The 21034-nt window shown below is 40.9% G+C and overlaps 1 protein-coding gene across 1 annotated transcript in view; it reads right to left on the bottom strand.

The window, feature by feature from the left end:
* NELFA (negative elongation factor complex member A) overlaps window positions 1–21034 on the bottom strand; it is a 143761-nt gene that overhangs the window by 80551 nt on the left and 42176 nt on the right. Inside the window, exon 3 of the mRNA XM_069203804.1 lies at window positions 5964–6125. Coding sequence (XP_069059905.1) covers window positions 5964–6125 — 162 coding nt within the window. The remainder of the gene's footprint in view (window positions 1–5963; window positions 6126–21034) is intronic.

Here is a 21034-nt window from a genome sequence, read left to right as displayed (position 1 = left end):
CATGAATGTATCCTTCTAAAATCGAAGGACATTCATGATTTCAAAAGACAGTGTTAGGTTTGGATCACGTTAAATTTTTCACAGAACATCAACTCAACTACATGCATACAAACAGGAAGTGACCTGAAAGAACCACCAGTGAGTAGTGATAACGGATATAGTCGTTGCACTGGGCACACATGAGATTAAGGTCTGAATGCAAAGGGGGCCTAGAGGGAATAATCGCTCATTGCTTTAACTCCCTTCACAACGTTACCGAAGTGTCTCATATGTCCAATTAAGCCATAACATTACCAAGTTACAACTGTGGAGTGTCTGCACCAAGTTGTACAGTCCTAATTCTTAACAGGACTAGACGTAATAACATGCTAAAGTGCCCACTTCTCACCTCCAATTACGTACAAATGGCCTCACTTTCCACAGATTTAAAAGGATTCGAATATATGACCTGAAAAATTCACATATCAATGACAATCTGCAAAATGGATAAATCATTTATATATTGCAAAAAGGCTGGTGTTTTTCATAAACTGGATGCAGCACTGTAGAGAAATATCTTGGTTGTAACATGGTCAAACATACATTGTGCCTAAACGGGCTAGCTTTCATTTTTCTGTCCAGCATAAACCGATCACGTGAAACCGACACCCCCCAATTTGAATCAGTTACTAGCTTTGAAAACTTAGGAGTCAAGAAAAATATTGAGTTCTGCACTGCATTCCTCTGACAACATTGTAGTACACACTAACCTTCCAGAAGTTACAAGAGCCAGCAGAGTCTAAAATCGTATAATCTCCACGGCAGATAATTCATCTTAATGAGACTATCCTCAATGGCGGGCTTCACATACATATAAATGGGTCAACTATCCGATAATGACACTGACGTCTGTCCTACGTGGCACGGGGCTTTAAATGGCAAAGGTTCATGTTTTAAGTTCCACCAACTCTCTCGTAGAAGATTATGTTTATATTCTCTTTTACAAAGGGCAATATGTTAAACTAAGTGAAAAACACTGGCTGTGCCAGTGACAAGCATATAGTCAGGGAAAAAATCCAGTTCATTTTATAGTCTCCTCTATGAAGTGTCCTCCCCGTAGCAGTTCATATACACTTTGTGTAGATAGTTGACAAAAGTCTGGTATCAACATGTACAGGAGAACGTGCTCTACATGTGAATCTACATTGCACATGTAGCAATCATCAATTTAGACGATTTGCATCTCTGGGGAACAGCAGAGAGCACACAGCAACCTAGCAAAGCAAAAACTAGAACTTTTTTTGGTTTAGATGCAGTCTGAATTTGGCTATTAACAGAGGTAGTTATTTTCTCTAAAAAGATTGGAGGAGAAAGTATCTTTATGTTCCTAATGTCTACTAGGTTGGAGATCCTCTTAAAATTATGTTCAGTTTGTCTGATGCTGACGAATCTCACCCTTGCTAATTAGGTTCAATATCTTTCTAGTCTGCAAGTCAAAACTCATATTTAAGGTCTCCACTGCCATTGGCCTACAGGAATCAAACTTTGATTCATCCTTTCCTGGCTCATCCAGCAGAGGGTAGCCTCATCCATGAGAGGAATGACTGTAGACTTAGTACTTCCTCTCAAACAGAACCTCAGAAATTAGAATCCCTACAACTCTTGTGATGCTAAAAACATATAGGCCTACCCAGTCACTGCCTCCAAGACCCTTCAATGGCACAGACAAAATGCCATACTTTCAAAGGCTGAAAAGAGCTTTGCAGATTTAAAAACATTCATGTGTGATCCCTACCTAAGGGCTGTTTCACCACGACTATGTAATTTGCTGAAGAAACACTTCAGAAACAACGATGTTCTGATATAGCTCATGAACCACTAGGCATCCTTCATTTTAAATCAATTACCAGCAAGACAGCATTGCAGGAAACATGGGATTGTAGATTCTCTTTATGATTTAAAAGAAAGGACGCTTACAGGTTCATGAGATATCGGGACATAGTTGGTCTCTCTACGTAACTTTAACCTCTTTTGATAGAGCTTTACGATGCCAAAAGATTAAGGCATGCTCCTTATCGGGCACCTTGTTGACACTAGTCTCTATGTACCTGGGAAGAATCCAACACAACTGTAGAAAACCCTAGCACGTTGAAGCAGTTTCTATATACAGGGTGAAGGACCGCAATACAAACGCATCTGTCACTGTCTTGGGCATCCCTGGCATTTAAAACTGGTTTTTGTGTGTCCTGAAGGTGTAGGCTTTGCCTTGACACAAACACACAACTAGCTTTTCCAGCAATCCAGACATATTCAGAAGGAATACAGTATCCGAGCCGGAGTCCACATTGGATTTCATTAATGAGTGAGGTTTCACCGCACACTTGAAGGGGCTAGTACAGTTGCAAGGGGATGTGGAGTCAGGCCGCCATCCCTTCATCATTGAAAGCGACATTTCATGGTATTCCAAGGACTTTGGCAACACGAACGTGGCTGGATTAATCAGCCGAATGTCTTATTGGTGCTTCCTACTATTAGTCCTGACAATAACCCGCTGGTAACATATCTACTGATGGGGTTGAAACGTTGACACGGAATTAAATGTGGACTGTTCCTAAAATTAGTGTAGAGGATTTAGGACATTTCAGATTCTGGGAGTTCTAGTACGGAAACACTATAAACTCTGACAGCCATGTTATTGTTTGTACATATTTGTAAATATCACCGGTGCACTTGAATTTCACTTACTCACTTTTCACTGCGCCGGCACTTTGTAGGAGCACCGCTATACCCTTTTTTTTTTTTTTTTACTGTTTTTATTGATGTTTTAATTGGGGTTAGTACATTGGTTTATGAATAACTTTGATCTTCAAAAAAAGAATAAAGGATTACTACTCTTATTACTCTAGTGAAATCAATTTTACATAGACCTGGTCTGTTTGAGAGGGAGGTTTTTCTTTGCAGTAGGAGTCAAGGCTTATACTTCCTCCAGACGGACCAATTGTTTGTATTCTCAGAAGCACACGTCAGCATGCAACAAGCACTAATGCATGAACATGAAGTCATAACAGCTGTATGACAAGGATATGGTTACCAGACCCAAGCGATTCTTAAATGAAACATACTGTTGGCGATTAATGTGAAAAAGATGTTACCACATGTACCTTGGAGATGAATAACGATGATATGTTTAGGATTCTCAAAATGGAAAAACACATTTTTTATTTGTTGGCTACTGTTGGTGTACAGTGGGCTTGAAGAATGGTCTTATGTGAGAATGCTGCATTCATGTGGTATGAGTATATAAGGTTCTTATGGGGGAATGGCAGTGTATTATATATTCGGGCAGTGGTTAAGTGAAATTGTTTTCACAAATTACAACACTAATTGAAGTAGTATTGCAAACTGTATTTCTAAAGATGATATATTCTAATTAAAGGATAATACATTAGAATATACAAGTAGCCCTGTTGGCGATTAATGATCTACTAGTGACTTTTTTGGGAGGAAGAGGAGGTGGGTTGTGTGTATGTTTTGTGGACCTTCTCAAATAATTACATCTTGAGGTACTTTCATTTTTGCACCTTCATTCTGGAGGTGCTTTTGGGGGGTGGGGGGGTGGGCTTCACACAGTATCCGCACTTTTTTTTTCTCCTCCCGAAGAAATAAAGCTAGAATCTTATCTCGGTCCATTAATGTCTTAGGTTCTTACAGCTTCTCCTTCACAGAAATGTCTGCATGGTTAGGCAAGATAGGCACACCAGCCCAGAGGAAAAAACACAAAAGTAACTCTCTGCAAGTCAGATCTTAAGTTGAACCTGGCCAAAGCTATTCAGAGGAGCCATATAAGCACTAAATTGCTGAGTTAAACATGGTTTGGGACTTCCTCATTTGTCAAACAGTAGAAATCTGAGCTGTGGACGCATTTTAGGGCAATAGAGAGCTTAGAACATTCACACCAGTGCCTGAAATTTGGGCAGCTTGAAAAGATGTGAATATGGTAATACAGCTGTTTTTACTAATGGACTTGTGAATACTTTTTACTGCTATATTATACAGGGATAGTGAAAGTATGTGGCAATAGAGAAAAACTAAATTATTTGCCTCGTAATGCTTTTACTTCGGTCTTGCAGCATAAGTTGATATGTTGCTAAGTGGTGCCACAGTCTCTTCTACTATCGCCTTGTGCATTTGACACTTTACCAAAGGGGATATAGCACCATTATAAGCAATGTACTGATTTCTTAAGACTGGAAACACTTGTTTATTTACACTGTCTTCTCTAACTTGGAATAAAATAGCACAAAACATTAGGTTTAGTTTTATTTTAATAAAAAAGGTGTGCCTATTAATCTGGCAATCTTAGAAGGTTTTAAAACTGGTCTCAATTTTCAGTTGTATTTTACTTGTCCTCACTACGTAGCTCTCAAAACAGCTCATTCCATTAACAGCCCAGCAGGACAGAATGGTACAATACAAATGCATAATGCAAGTTTCTCAGTAGAAGGAACTGGCTCAAAATATCAGACCTTATAAACAGAAATAAAGTGTTTGGGTCTCCTCTGTATTTGGAGTGCTGTAAAGAAATAACTGCTGTTTTGTGACAAGGTCTGTGGCGAGTTTGAATTTGCAGGAACGAACGAAAACAATTTCATAACAATAGGGCAAGTATCAAAGGCACATTTAAAATTGAAAAATACAGCTAGGAAACAATTTGGGAGAATTCAACTTAAGTTATGAAGTGAGATTTTTTTAATGCTGTTTAAATTACAATTATACATGAAAGGTTTTTTTAATACACCTGACAAAATCCAGTTCATAAACTGGCAGTATTGAAACTAGAGAGATAAAGTGTTCATCTATTTTACCCGAATCATTGACAAATGAAACTAACCTGCCAATGATTGGCAAAGCATTTGCACACACATGGCACCATGAAGGCGCTCTTTATTTGGTTACTTGTAATCAAATTGAGCTAGAGACAAATAAGATGAAACTGGCAAATTAACTACTGCAAAACCAAAATTATGTAGAAAACACGGTTACCACAGAACTGCATAATTGCAGTGGCTCTAGTCATACCAGGGATACCCAGCCTGAAGGGAATAACAAGCATGTAGATATTTGAGGGATGCAATGCTGATGACTAGAGGAGTAACCAGCCCGTTAGGAGTAACTAATCATTTGCCAAAGGTGGACCCAATGTTGTAAAATCCTGACCAAACACAGATCATGTTAATACTGAACCCACCCAAGCATAGCTGTAAAGTCAGATTGTGAACAATCAATTAACCCCATGATGTCTAGAAGAGGAAACGCTGAAGTACACATTCTTCTAGAGGTTTGCACATAGGACAGTGAAGTGTAAGTCAGTTTTCTCTGGTGGAGTCTCGGCTGAGGGAAACTCCAAACGAGTCTAGCAGGCAGAGGCACAGTAGCCTGGCTTGATAGTTTTATAGAATACAGCGTCTAGTGTCAACAAGTCACTTCTGCAAATACTAAAGGAGGACAAGCAAGTTTCCAAACTGATCAGCATACAAAGTGTAGGTAGAAGGTTTGAGACTAAAAACAATCCAACCCCTGCATCAATTCTTATCAACATTTGTACCAAACGAAGCCCACAAGCTCTGTAAAGGCAGTTACATTTGCTGAGTTGAGGATTACAGAAAAGAATTTGGAATACAAGGTTTGGGTACATCTCAGTCTGAAATTATGTACTTGAAAAGTTTTAGCTTGAAACTAACCTTAAAAGAATTCAAAATAAATAATTAATAAACCCAAGTCGTATTTCCTTTAACTGACAAAACTGATGTGGGATTTCCTAACTGGTTTTAGTAGGCATGACCTGAAAAGGGATTTAATAGCAACATATTTCAATATTAGTTTTCTGAGAAGGATATCAAGTCAAATGTCAGATTTAAGATCAGTCTTTGAATACAAAAGTACCACCTGCAGCAATACAGGGAACCAGGGAATATCAAACTTACACTTCTGAAGCAACTCCGCTCGAAGAGTGGCACTTTTTGGTTTCCTTTTCAACTGAAAATGTTTCACGGCAGGCGTGAGAGGTCCAGCGAGCGTTGTCAATGCATTTTTGTTCAAATACTGACACTCCAACGGCAGCATGGCTGAGGCCTCACATTCACTTACTGCAGAAAGACAAGAGCTAATGGTTACACGTTCCAAGGTTATCAATGGTGTTCAGCACATAAAGCAACTGGTTGCCCCTTCTCTTGTCGCTCACACTGTCCGAACCTGGACCGAGAGGAGTCTAAATAGGAATTATTTCGACTAGTTGGGCTACAATACATTTTGTGTTACCATGCAATCATTCCTTGTCACAAGGTCCCGACTTTACTTACCCTGTAACGTCCTATTTTATTTAAGTCGTCAGGTGTGTGCACTCCTTTGGTTTGCTAAAAACAGAGTTAAAAAACCTTCCAGAATTAAATGAGTCCTAAAAAGAATGTCCAGACTGCAAAAGTGGTGTCCTCGTGACATAGAAGACTATGTATCCTAACAGCTGTATGCGTGTAAGTTTTCCTGGTTATTGTTGTGCTGTCAGGTAACACCGTCAAACTCCAGTTATAAAGTTCCTTCAGTGGAGAGTCTCATTTGCAGTTGCAACGAATGATGAAATCACAAGAAAAGCTTTAGATGATGTAACGCCAAGCAACCCGAGAGCACTTACTGATCCAATTCAGACATTTCTACATATGTGATATTTAAAATAAGGCAAGGATCACAAATGCACGGTGTATAAACTGGAAAATGCAGCTAAGAAGCAGTTACAACCCAAGTGGCTGGTCAAGTTATTGCTTTAAGAACTGGTTTAGAAGACTATATACAGGCATAGCAAGCACTGACAAAGCCAGTAGGTCTGAAGAATGACTGTTGTAAGCAATGATGTGTGTAAGAGGGAGTTTAAAGGTGAATCAGTTAACAAATGGGCGAGTGAGGGCATGGATAGATACCCAGTTTTGCAGATCTTGTAGGCCAAAGACTCAGACCAGTAACCAGTTTTATAAAAATGAGAGTTACCAATATGCCAGTGCAAACATTACACCCGAAGTGGAAACCATTGAGCCAAAAGTGCCAATATCTACACACACACATATATATACATACATATATATATACATACATACACATATATATACACATACATACACATATATATATATATACATACATATATATATACATACACATATATATACATACACATATATATATATACATACACATATATATATATACATACACATATATATATATACATACACATATATATATACATACACATATATATATACATACACATATATATATACATACACATATATATACACACACACATACATACACACTGCAAATGAAGGGATAACAAACATGGTTTATTATCCCTTCGTTGTGAAAGGGGCAGGGCCATGAGATGACTAGCAGTGAGGGGAGTGCACTGTGCACTCCCTTCACTGCGCGTGTATGTTTGGCCAGCCGTCTTGGGCCGGCCAAGCAACACATGCGCACTGTGCTCTCTCCAGCCCGGCACTGTGTTGCCAGGCTAGAGAGAGCAGACACAGGCTCACAGTCTAGAGAAACTACAACGTGAGCTACCTAAATGATATAATATCTGAAGTAACAGATACACTTCAGAGAAAAAGCCTTATAAGGACTGATAAATATCCATTGATAATTCAAAGTCGTATAAGAAAACAATAAGCGGCTGCTGAAAGAATTAAAGGAATAACAAAAGATAACAGGGAACTAAATCTCAACTGAACACATTTTAATGAAGCGATATAACAAAACACAAGGAATCAAGAAATATAAAACATGAATGGAAATATATATAACGTTAAACTTCTAAATCAGGCACACCACAATCAAACTAGACGACAGAAAATGGATAAGAAAGACATATGAGGTAGATGAAAAAACAATTAACGTATAAATCTACATAAATACACTAACGTGTCTAAAATACAGTACTTACAAACATGTAAAGATTGTTTCCAACAATACATAAATGTACATTGATATCATACTGATAAATAAATATATATATATATATATATATCGAGATTGATGTTTAGAAAAAATTAAATTAGAGTGGTGTTGAAACAGGGATACTCTTAGGGAACCAAAGGCCTACGCGCGTTTCGGTGTTCCTATTGGTTATAGGTCACCTTCTTCAGGGCCAATCCCCTTAATAACAAACAACAAAGTTCATTTCAGCAACCAATGTTCTAATTATTTTTTCATTAAATACTTGGTACGCTGGAATCTTGTAGTCATGTCATTGAAGTAATATATAGTGGTAAATCGAGCAATGTTCAAAGCTCATGGTATGTCCAATCCTTGAGATGGACGTGATAACATCAATTGGACAGGAAGGACGATCTAACGGGGCTAGAAAAAGTTGCAAGAACTGGTCCTAAGATGTATGCTGTCTCCGCGATGTGGCATGTCACATCACGGAGACAGCATCGGCAAACGGGTTTCGTTTCCTCCTAAGCCTCATCCAGTATGTATTAAATCCTATCGGAGACCATACATCTTAGGACCAGTTCTTGCAACTTTTTCTAGCCCCGTTAGATCGTCCTTCCTGTCCAATTGATGTTATCACGTCCATCTCAAGGATTGGACATACCATGAGCTTTGAACATTGCTCGATTTACCACTATATATTACTTCAATGACATGACTACTATGAAAATAATTAGAACATTGGTTGCTGAAATGAACTTTGTTGTTTGTTATTAAGGGGATTGGCCCTGAAGAAGGTGACCTATAACCAATAGGAACACCGAAACGCGCGTAGGCCTTTGGTTCCCTAAGAGTATCCCTGTTTCAACACCACTCTAATTTAATTTTTTCTAAACATCAATCTCTATATATATATATATATATATATTTATTTATCAGTATGATATCAATGTACATTTATGTATTGTTGGAAACAAGCTTTACATGTTTGTAAGTACTGTATTTTAGACACGTTAGTGTATTTATGTAGATTTATACGTTAATTGTTTTTTCATCTACCTCATATGTCTTTCTTATCCATTTTCTGTCGTCTAGTTTGATTGTGGTGTGCCTGATTTAGAAGTTTAACGTTATATATATTTCCATTCATGTTTTATATTTCTTGATTCCTTGTGTTTTGTTATATCGCTTCATTAAAATGTGTTCAGTTGAGATTTAGTTCCCTGTTATCTTTTGTTATTCCTTTAATTCTTTCAGCAGCCGCTTATTGTTTTCTTATACGACTTTGAATTATCAATGGATATTTATCAGTCCTTATAAGGCTTTTTCTCTGAAGTGTATCTGTTACTTCAGATATTATATCATTTAGGTAGCTCACGTTGTAGTTTCTCTTAACTGTATTTTTCCCTGATTGAGCTACTGTTACTCCATTAGGGTATCCCCATATAGTTTTTCTCTCACAGGCTCACAGTCTGCCTGGGAGCGCAACAGAGGAGCGGAGGAAAGTTTATTAAAATTATTTGCAACAACACACCCCCACCCCCAAAAAACCTGGCACCATGTAAATCCAGGGAGCTGTGACTGCACAAACATATACATACATATGTAGGCACCACTGTTTGACAATGCCAACATTATGACAAGAATTTCCGGCATGGTGCATGTTCTCAATACCAGTTAGACATAGTTGAAGAAACATCAAACTCATGCAATGAGGTTTGTTGCAAATGAAACACATTCTGCCGCCATTTAAAGTTACTCCGCTTCCACGCGGACCACTTTGGCTGAGATACAGCTTTTATTTTCAGCCAGGTATATACCAGGCAGAAAAGGGAATTTAAATAACAGAAGTAAGAAAGAAAGTGTGGATGATGCTCCTTGGCAGCTACTCTCTATGACAGCCCACAGACAACTTGCACAGTTTGGTGCAATGACATAAAAATGTAATCATAACAGCTGGAAGAAGAGGTGCTGCAGCACCTCCAAAATAACCATGCTGGAGTTCCCAGAGCACACTGGCCGAAAAGATACCTTTACATTTTGTTTTTATCTGGTTGCTTTTTGCTTTGTGTTTACAGAGACCAAACGTCAGTCTAGTCTTCAGATTAATCACTGCTTATAACATGGAAGCTGGTGCTTACTCTTTTTTATTACTTCAAAGTGAGAGGATTTTGTAAAGTAAAATGTGACAATTTTGCTGGTGTAAAAGGAAAAGCTGTATGATGCCATTTTATTCTAACATAAAATGTAAATACCCATAAATGACCTGTACAATATTACAAAATAAACAGGAAAGCACAAACTAAACAATTTTCTAATTGTGATGGAAACAAAGTTTTTGATTGGATCAAAAGAAATCAAGACACTACTTGGTGATGCAGAAATTACAAATATTCGCTGAAATCTAATTTCCACACATCGTTAGTGCGCAATATTGTTTCTCAGTAAAAGGTACCTATATGCTAATTTAGAGGTCAATTCAATGGAAAACGTGCTGTCAGTAACAACCACACCATGCGTTGGAATTAGATTTGTGACAGTGTGCTTTTAAATGCAACTCCAGTTACATACTACACCCTTACCACTATCCAGCTGAATGGGCATGACTCATTTGCCACACTTGGCCTTAGTGTGATGCTTGTATTTTTTAGAATCCTTACGAGTTCAGTGATGTAACTTAGATGGCAGCAACCCCACTCTGAAAATTGTTCCGGCACCACTGAATACAACAGCAATATTCAATTGATGTGTTGTGGAAACTCAAAAGTTAAGAAAATCTATCGACCAGCAAGTGGTCAACATTGAACAGAGTTTAAGAAACCATCTTGCTGGGCTTTATGCTGTATTACTGCTTGGTTGCTAGATTGCTTAGTCTTGTGTCAGAATTGCTTATTCGTCATATTTATTTGTTTCTTGGAGTCTTTCAGGACATTTGCTTGCTTAATCCCTGCACCTCACAAATGACACCCAACTCCTGCAAATCTCACTTCCCGTCCTATGAAAGGCATCAAATACTGACGATCCAATGCAGCGCTAATTCTTTCAAATTTGTGCAGCTTCCTCACTCATCTGGAGTCTACCTACAAGACCATCAACCTCTCCTACAATTAGCAAATTTTACTTTCAATGCAAAAAGCTAAGATCGGTTATCATTTAAAAGGAATACTTTTGCAACAAAATGTGAAATTCCCTTTTGTTCCATTAAACTCCACACAAAAGTCTACCACTGGATTCCTGTTTGAACCCTCATATGTGGTTACCGCTACTTCGAAAGCAATACTGGATGCATTGGATTCTTTTAATTACGTGAATAACTTCATTATATTAGTAAACACAGGCAAGGCCGCTCTTAATGAAGAGCTGGAAATGTTCATTGGTCTGTCAAGAGTACACAGACATTCTCAGCCGTGTGTACTGGAGTACATTGGAGTACTGGGAAAAGGGCAGCAATGCCTAGTATTTTTTTGGGGTGTGGATTGTAATGGGCAAGGAGAAGAGGCAGCTTCTGTTTGGCTCGTGGATGGTACATGATGAGTTGGCTAAAATGTGTAGACAATCATTTGAATACGTTGGTCATACCATACTTTGGGCTAGAGTTTCCGAAAGCATTATAGCAGAATATAGAACAAAATGTACCACATATGGAGCAAAAAGGTATGGTTCTCTTGAAAGAAACATGCTTCTCGCCAATGGGTTATTAATTGTTACTTCTGAACTCTCTCGCTTCAGTAAATGAATCTCACTCTCCTGACAGCTGTGTTACAATAGACATACAGCTTCTTGTATGGGAGAGAGCAAAGGAGCGAGAATCTAAGCCAGCTTTCGCCAAGTCTATCTCAAGAAAAGAAAGGTTACCAGTCGTTGCAAAGTGGCAGCCTGTCTGGCGAGAAGCTGCGTGCACACAGAGTGTACTCAAAAGCAATGTCCCAACACCGAAATACATTTCACAGCATGCCATGCACTTCCTCATGGTTTCAAAAGTCTGGGCCCATCTTGGATTTCTGAGAATAACTACCCTCATGCCCCATGGTGTCTCTGCTAAGCGTAATATGTTGCTGCAACCAAGATCGTTTTGTGCCGTCCAGGATTTCCTTTGTACAAAACTGCTACTTCCCTTTGGATTTGCTTGAAAGACATTTGGAATACAAAAATGTATTCTGAAATCACTATTTTGAACATATAATTTGAACATTTCTAAGGCAATAGTGTTGCTGCTTATAACTAGGCTTGCCTGTTTTAGGTTTAAACAGATAACTGATACACAGCGAAAAGGGAAACAGCCCTTATAAGTGTAAACATTTAAACACTCAAACACCTGAACATTCAAAGAAAATACAATGAAAATGCGTCGTTTTTCTTTATGAAGAGATAAAAACACAATCTGACTGCAGCCGGAAGAAATACAGGACAGGATTAAAATGAGTCTGCTTGCATTTTGCTGTGACGGGACGTCATTAATATGCTTTTCCCTTTTGTTCCTTTCGTTTTTTGTGTTCTTGCATTAAAAATGCAGGTCCAGAAGCATGTTTTCTGATCTGATCCAAGTATTATACACATTACAGAGAACTAGGGGATTTAAAATAATACTTGATATTTTTGCAATGTTTCATTGTGTCCCAGATTAGTGAAATGGTTGACTAATCGGAAAAAACCTATATGTACTATCTCGTTTTCCTATGGAACGGGTAAAATCCTTTAATACACATCAGGCCTCTTTGCTCACAGGTCAGCATTGCTAGTAGGTCAACTGTCAAACACTCTAGGCTTTAAACATTCAGTGCACGGTGTAGTGACAGGTACCTGTAAAGTGTGTTGCCACTATGTGCATGAAGCAGAGGTAAAAACACAAGACATTCCACATACCAAAGCAGCATTTCAACAAAAACTCATAGCCGCAAGGTGTCCCATTATCAGATGTGACGTGTACAGTTAATCGTGGCTTTTCAGCCAACTGCACTTTACTTTACCATCCGTACGAAGTTAAAAGCAACATTTCAAGTCCCAAAATACAATGTGATGTTGGTTAAAGACTCCGGACTAAAAGTAGGACATTTGACACAGCGTCACTTGGCAGCTATAAATGTCCCTGCAATAGCATCAACACCACTTTCATGTCACCAGAGTACAGAAATACAGTAACGAGCATGAGAAAGCAGCAGGTTTCAGATGTTTTATAATGTCCATCTACAAACTAGTCTGGTGTATTTCAAAATTTAGAACGTTCCCCAAAGTACTGGCCCTACAATGCTGTAATATTTAATGAAGAAAAGGTGAACGATTCCCCTCCCCTAAACATTGTCCAGGAACATGTTTATCAGAAACACACTAACACTTTCTTAATACTTTCGTCAACCAGCAGTCTTGTAAACCAGGGCACCTTCTGGCATGTAGTGTAGGGTACATAACAGAAGGCGACCCCTGCACAAGTAAGATGGCATCCAGCGTGAAATTTCACATCGACACTGGCCAAATCTGGCACACATCCTGAAGCAGAATAGTAATCTTGGATTGTCAGTGACTAATTCCTGCTGGTGCTGTGGCTGAGAACGGTGACACACTGAGAAACCAAAGAAAAATACTGAGATGGAGCAGTGATGCGGATCATGCCCATCAACATACAAGGCAAACATGGCAGCAAATATCGAAGGGACAAGCGTTCCTGTGACAGAGCACTGAGGAAGTAGAAGCCCAGCCACAAAATCGGGGATCTGGCGCTAGACTAAACCAGGTGCAGTGTGCCGAGTAGAACACCTGGCCCAAAACGCAGGCTGCACTGCAAGCATCCATATATGGTCCGTGCCAGGGAGCAACATCCTGGGAAGATGATAGTATTTTAGACAGTGCAGGGGATCTCAGTGCAGAAGGGTCAAAACAGCAGGGATACAGCTCTTTTACCCAGTGAAGACCGGTGGTGAAGAACATTTGAAAGGACAAAGGAGGTACGGAGAAAGCATGAGGCCACACAACAGAAGCAGTACTTGCACCTAGACATTCAAACTGAGAAGACAAGGGAGCACACACAGACATTCAAATCACAGAGGGAGACAAGTAAAAGGAGAAGGGAAGAAGAGGGGATAAATCCACACTGGGTTGAATAATACTCTTGTAAGGAAATTAAATAGAAGCTAGCAAAGCAGCAGAGATGCAAAATAACCCACCACAATTAGAGGCATAAAGAAACATCTGAGCAGAGTAACAATAGAAGACCTATCACAAACACGGAAGCCCTGGACTGGTAAATAATATAAAAAATAAAAATAAAAATAAAATACATCCTATTAGCTAAGCAAAAGGAACAAATGAACCTAAGGGAGGAATCTGAAAGACTTTATACCCCCCCAAAAAAGGAATCATAATTAGTGGAATAAAACAGCCTAGCGATTAACAGTAGTTAACCAACGACCCACTGGATCTATGAAGAGGGAGGGAAAGGAGGAAAAACCTATGCAACAGAACAGACCAGAAAAAAACACTCCCTTTGAGGTGAGACCACAAAACAAAAACATGGATTCCAGCTCATAACAAAACCAAATAGGATGATGCACACTGAAAGACATGTACCTATCGTTAAAATAAGTCCTGACAGTAGTCGACGAGCCCAGAACTGCTGTGGAGCAAAAGATTGATACAGTGGGGATTGACATTAACCTGCTGAGAAAAGACCCAAAGAAGAAAAGACCTAAAGAAAGTCTGGTGGAACATACGGTCGGATGAGATCTCTATAAAGCATCTCAGAGTTACCACTCAATTAATGCACTCCATGGCAGAGGACGATTTAGGGTGTTCACAAGGCAAAAATATTTACTTGGTGGGAATCCTGGACAAGACACAGGTAAGAGTCTACAGAATCCAGAAACCAGTGCTGCTACTGTTCGAAGAGCCACGTCTTGAGGAGTATTCTGAAGGCGAGTAGGTCTTGGATCTAGCGTAGGTAGTTCGGGAGGGAGTTCCAGGTCTTGGCGGCGAGGTAGGAGAAGGATCTGCCACCGGAGGTCTTTCGCTGGATGTGGGGAGCGAGGGCGAGGTTTGCGGAGCGGAGCTGGTGGGTGTGGGTGTAGAAGCGGAGTCTGTTGTTCAGGTAGGCTGGTCCAGTGTTGTGGAGGGCTTTTTGAGTGTGGGTGAGGAGCTTGAATGTGATCCTCTTGTCTACAGGGAGCCAGTGAAGATCTCTCAGGTGGTGGGAGATGTAGTTGCGGCGGGGTACGTTGAGGATCAGTCGGGCAGAGGCGTTTTGGATGCGTTGCAGTTGTTTGGCCGGGATGCCTGTGTAGAGTGCGTTGTCGTAGTCTAGCCTGCTGCTGACGAGGGTCTGTGTCACGGTTCTTCTTGTTTGTCGGGATCCACTTGTAGATCCTGCGGAGCATGCAGAGGGTGTTGTAGGAGGAGACTGCGTTGACCTGTTTGGACATGGAGAGTGAGGAGTCGAGGATGAAGCCTAGATTGCATGCATGGTCGGTCAGAGTTGGTGGGGTTCCCAGTGTGGTCCCGATTTTAGCCTATGGGAAAACTGGGTAACTTTCTCTCTGCACCCGGGCACTGGGGATCTTGTAGATACTTAACTTTTGGGGATCCACTCTCTCCCATCGATTGTGCGACTAAACCACACACTCTGGTGGGGGACACCGATTTGCATTCCATTTTTTAAGTATATGGTTTGGCCCCCCTATAGAGCCTCTGCTAATTTATGCTCTTCCTAATTACCTACCTGGTATATTTGCAGTGTTCACACTTCCAGAGGGAAGTATACCAATGGTATTCTAGTTTGGTGTACCTATAATAAAGTTACCTTTATTTTTGCAACACTGTGTTGTTCCTTTTATGTGTGAAAAGTGACTGACACTACTGTGGTATTGCAAGTGCTTCACATGCCTTCTGGATAAGACTTGGCTGCTCAACACAGCTACCACAGAGAGCTCTGGCTGTCTGGACACTAACACTCACTAACAGGGGTTTGGTTGGACCCAGTATAAGGTGCAACACCATAGGTGTCCAGCACACACTGGGCCAGCTTCTTACACTGACTGTGGAGGATAACAGCACCAAAGAACAGCTGCTCCATTTGGGAACATCAGAACGAAAACACTAAAGAAGCCCTCAGACATGGATCAACATGACAGATTGCAAACATGATAGTGTGCCAAACCTAAAGCCATTTAGAACCATAAAAGTCCATTCTACGGAAAGGTGAGGAGAAGGGGCAGTGAATAATTTGATTGGATCAACTTAAAAGACCACTACCAAGGGTAGGCAAATGTTTCTTCGGATGGCTACTTATATCTGCAAATTTCTCACCTTTTGAATAAACACCTAAGCAGTACAGGCCAAAAGGAAGAGGGCCTGAGCAGTGGACTTACTCTAGGAACTCCTGCAGGACATAGTGGGCGACAGGGCCAACCTTGCAGATTAGAGCTTCAAGACACTAATGCCTGGTGAAGATGGGGAGGAATGTTCATGTATCATCCTGGGAGTTGTCCAACACCGGCATACCCCTAACCAAAGCAGTTTGATTTTCTAGGGTCTGGTGGAATGAGCCCGAGGACCGTCTGGGGGCTTCTTCTTAGCCAGGCCTTTTTATGCACAGGACAACCCACCAGGACATGGTCTGCGTCTGAACTGCCCTTCCTTTCTTAGTCCTGTCAAAACCAAAAAAGCTGGTCATTCATTGGTACCCCTTAGTTCGGTTAATGTAATCACCAAGGGCCCAGACAGTGAAGCCTCTAAACCTTGAACCTGTAGCCCCTATACAGTTTGAAGCCCATAGTCTTTGAGGGAACCATTTTCTTAGAACTTGGTTGAAATCAAGAACACGTCAAGATTGGTAAAACGCAGACCAAGGCTGGGAAACTGAGCTCTGGATCATAGTCAAAGGCTGCTGAGAGAAACAAAGAGGTCAGCGTGCAGGGGTGGTGCTCAGTGCCATCACTTCTGGAGTTGGTGTAAAAGCACCACCCATAGCACACAGGAACAATCAATAGCACACAGGAGCAGTCAATGGAAAAGCTCTGATGCAGTCTGGCACTTTGGGCAATTGAAAATGCAATGAATCAAACTAAAGAGGACCACCAGGAGAAGTGACTTGCCTAAAAACGTTGCAATAATCAATGCACAGAGCGCCACAGCCAGCATCCCTTCTAAATGCACATAAGACATTAGGAGGCCTGCAACTCAATCCATCTACTAATAATTCTGCATAAACTGCAATTCAATCCGTTACACATAACATTGATTTTGAACAAAACAATTGAAAATTATCTTCAACATAATTAGTTGTCATGTTTTTTGCTACATCAAGACAGAAGTGGCTGTCTACGGTAAATGGCATAGACAGACTTCTGGAATTGGGGATGGAATTTAACATGTAGCACCTACATTCAGAGTGCATCTTCTCACTATGCTCAGGAGTGTAAGCAAGGCACTGATGTGTTTATTTGCAGGTTAACATTTCCTCATTGCCTGTTGCAGTGATTGGCTACCATACTTCCATATTGAAATTATGCCTTTCCTGAAATACTACATAAACATATATTTACATAAATGTTAACTGAAAACACTCATGCAACCAAACCAATAGTCAAGGCTTGCATTATTTGTGCACACAACACTAACCGATGACATTGATCATTTCTCTGATAAAAGGTGTAATTATTTTGCATCCGACTTGGAATAGTAGGCATAGATTTATCCATTCTTATCACTGGCTAATGTTAAATAAGAAAATTGAACAGTACGCCAAACAATATGGGAACAATGTATGTAGCTGTAAAGCAGGTAAACACCTTTCTGCTTTATTTGGAGAACCTTTCTGTGGCTTTATTCTCCATTTAGTGAAGGGTCAATTTCTCGACCTATTCATTGCCGACGATTTATTTGCTCCATAATTTGACATACCATTCACTATCTGGCATTTCATCCTTGCTGTGCATAATAAAAGGCTTTTTTTTTTCTTCATTTTTTAAAAGAATCTTCTTCGGTAGATGAGTAGGTCTCATGCCTGGTAGAGAGATTCGGAAAGTAGGGTTTCACTTGTGTTTAAAGGGACTTAACCTTCTGTTTGCATACTTTTGAACATTCTAGAATCACAAAGATAGCTGCAGGCAGGTTCCATAATTCTGCATTCATGTGATATCACCCACAAAGGTACTACAGCCTGGCCTCTGAGGAGTCAACCAACTTGGGAAAAGTTATTGTGATACAGTGCTGTCTGGACAACACACTAAACCATTAACTTCCCTCTACCTACAACCTGCTCCAGATCACAGTTAACCCCTTCTTAGATCCAGAGATCTTCAGGTCACAGGAGAGCTTGGACTTCCTGCAAACAGAGTCGTCTAAAACATGCTGCCTACACTCCCTTTCCAACTCATGATGATAGAGAAAGTGTTGCGTAGTGGATTTCACCCGTGTAATCACTTTTTTTTTTTTTGCATTTAACTACCTGTTGGTTTTTTGCCTTTTGATATGAGAGAGCTGCACAACCCAAGTCTCACGCATCGATTTTTACAGTAACTGGACTTAGTGCTAACTTCTAGTGTCCACCTTCAAGATAAGGGCGCTGCTGTGCAGCTCGGGTAAGAGGTTTTGGACTTTTAACGTGAACACATGGGTGCAAATAAGTTGCTGGCCGCAGAAGGGACCCGTCAGGAATTGGTGCTGACCTGGGATAGGTCTTTTAATGGGAGTGGTCATTCCGAGGGTAGGTCTGTAGTGCTTATTAAAGGTGGATGGTGCTTAAACAGTACTACAGAAAGCCAAATCTGCACTAAAGTACAGTGTCACGCTACGTAGGCCTACAGAGTCAAGCAAAGTATCAATATAGGGGTAAACGTACACAAATGTAGATCCACAGTTTGACATCATACCTACAATCCTTCTAGCATTTTAAGAATTATCATACATCCCTTGCTTAGTCAATCAGATTCCAGACCTTTGTCTCAACCACCCCTTCCCCACACCCAATTGGTCAAGTGAATTACTCTGCTCTCAAGCAGGAGGATCAAAGATTCATCCACCAATGGATAACACATTTTCCCAGCTCCTGGGAAAGGAAGGGGTGTGGAGGAAATAGTCATCTCTTAATTAGCTCGTCACTGCATTTGTGCTCGGACAACCCAGGACCACAGAAACAAAAGATAAGGGCCATACCTCTTGACACAGGAGGGGCTCGTCTTTGAAGTTTTGGTGGGAAGAGGCAGCTGTGTCAGCTAGGGAGATAGCTTAGGCTATATATCACTATAGGGTTGGCCAGGGTTGTCTGGCTTCTAGAAGCGTCCACCCCCACTTAAAAGCCCCTGCACAAGAGAGGGGCCGATGAGAAGACACTTGATCTGGGAGTGAGTACTGTGAAAGAATCCCCAACTGGAAAGGGAAGCAACTTGATACCCCTTGCCACAATGGACTGTGGAACTTTGACTCCAGTTGGCCCCCAGGGCTAGGGTGAGGTTCTCCTGGCCAGTGGTGCTACCCCTTTTGTCCTCCTTGGGAAACAGTAAGGGGAAATGGACATGCTGGGGGGCCCTGGATAGTTCTGCTGGCACTTTTATGGACTGGTCCTGCACTCCCCTGAGAGACAGGTGCCCTTCAAGTACCCATAAGGCCATGGGATCCAGGGAACGTTGCAGCAAGGTTGTTTTGCTTGTTTGCTACAGAGGAGCTGTGAAGACGCCCCCAAAAGCAGGAGAGAAACACCAGGAGCTAGGCAGAGTACAGGTCTGAATCCAGCTACCAATGCATGATATTAAAAATATTAGAAAATAATATTAATAATGATATTAATAATATTAATAAGAACAACCACCACCACCACCCTTGGAGGCTCGGATGCCACAAGGGAACAAATAATCCTGATGGCTAGAGCAAACAAGACCACACCATCGAGCTCAGCCCTATGGAGTTGGAATAATTACCATTTAAAGCTCAGTTCCCTGGGGGTACATAGAAGATAGAAGTGTGTGGTATTTCGCAATGTTTTTACAATCTACCCCCAGAGTAGGCCAGGACCCACCAATGGATACCAAAAAACATTGCCCAGAATCCCCTTAGCCAATTCAGATGCCCTGGGCCCGGCATCCATCTACTGCTACGTGTTCTTGTTTCATCTCATCCAAAGACTTGCAGCACAGGGGTAACTCCCAGGCAGACTCCAATGCTGATAAGTCAGTATGAAGTCATTGTCATGGTGATAGGGAAGCGGTTCTACCACCCATCAAAGCTCCCTAAGGACAGTGTGTGGTGCAAACATATTCCTTTCGTTACTCGTCTACCCCTGTTTTCCATGACAGACATTGAGCCTGCACTTGCTCAGGTCCCACGAGGTGTATTGAAAGCACCATCTGAATAACTACCCAATAACAGGAGTGTCAGCTTTCTGCAGTCATTACATAAGCTCCTTACCATTGCTCTTGACCATCACAGCCCTCCTATGAAATCCCAGTCCCTTAAGGCATCCGCTGCAGAGTTCCAGGTATGTGCAACTCCCAGATCAACCTTCATGAAGTTCCTCACGCCAACATCCAGGGTTATTGAGTGTGATTCTGCCACCACCATATGGACGGCCCACCATCCTGCCCCTGGGATTCACCAATCCCTCTTAAGCACCTACTGTGGAACAGTAGTTTGCACAGCTGCAGCTTCCCTTGTGGTACTTATGCTTTCCTTGAAAGGGTTGCTTGCACCTCCACTACCCACGAGTTACCAAATGTATGTGTGTAAGGGAATCTTTCATTGCCACTGCTCATGTATATTATGCAGTGTTAATACTAAACCTGTAGCACACAAGAGAGCCTTGCATTACTTATACCTCATATGGTATCTCTTCTGTGTAGGTGATGCTCTAATAGCGATTTAACTACACCAATTTTAATGTGTACGGAAACTTGTACTGATGATGCTTAAGAGGCACCCACTATGTATATACGAGTGAAGGTGAGGGTGGAGAGCTTGCAGTGTTTTGGTCTGTGCTTTACCTATTCTGGGCATGCACAAAGAAAGCCTGTGCAATGTCTTTTCATGCTGCACCCCTTTTCTCACCGTCCCATTGATAGTGCCATTCATGTCCGCATTTAAATAATAA

The sequence above is a fragment of the Pleurodeles waltl genome, chromosome 1_2 (genome assembly GCF_031143425.1).
Source record: "Pleurodeles waltl isolate 20211129_DDA chromosome 1_2, aPleWal1.hap1.20221129, whole genome shotgun sequence".
In the NCBI taxonomy this organism is placed as follows: Eukaryota; Metazoa; Chordata; class Amphibia; order Caudata; family Salamandridae; genus Pleurodeles; species Pleurodeles waltl.
Note: the sequence above shows the minus strand (reverse complement) of the source record. Positions and strands in the feature narration are given on the sequence as shown.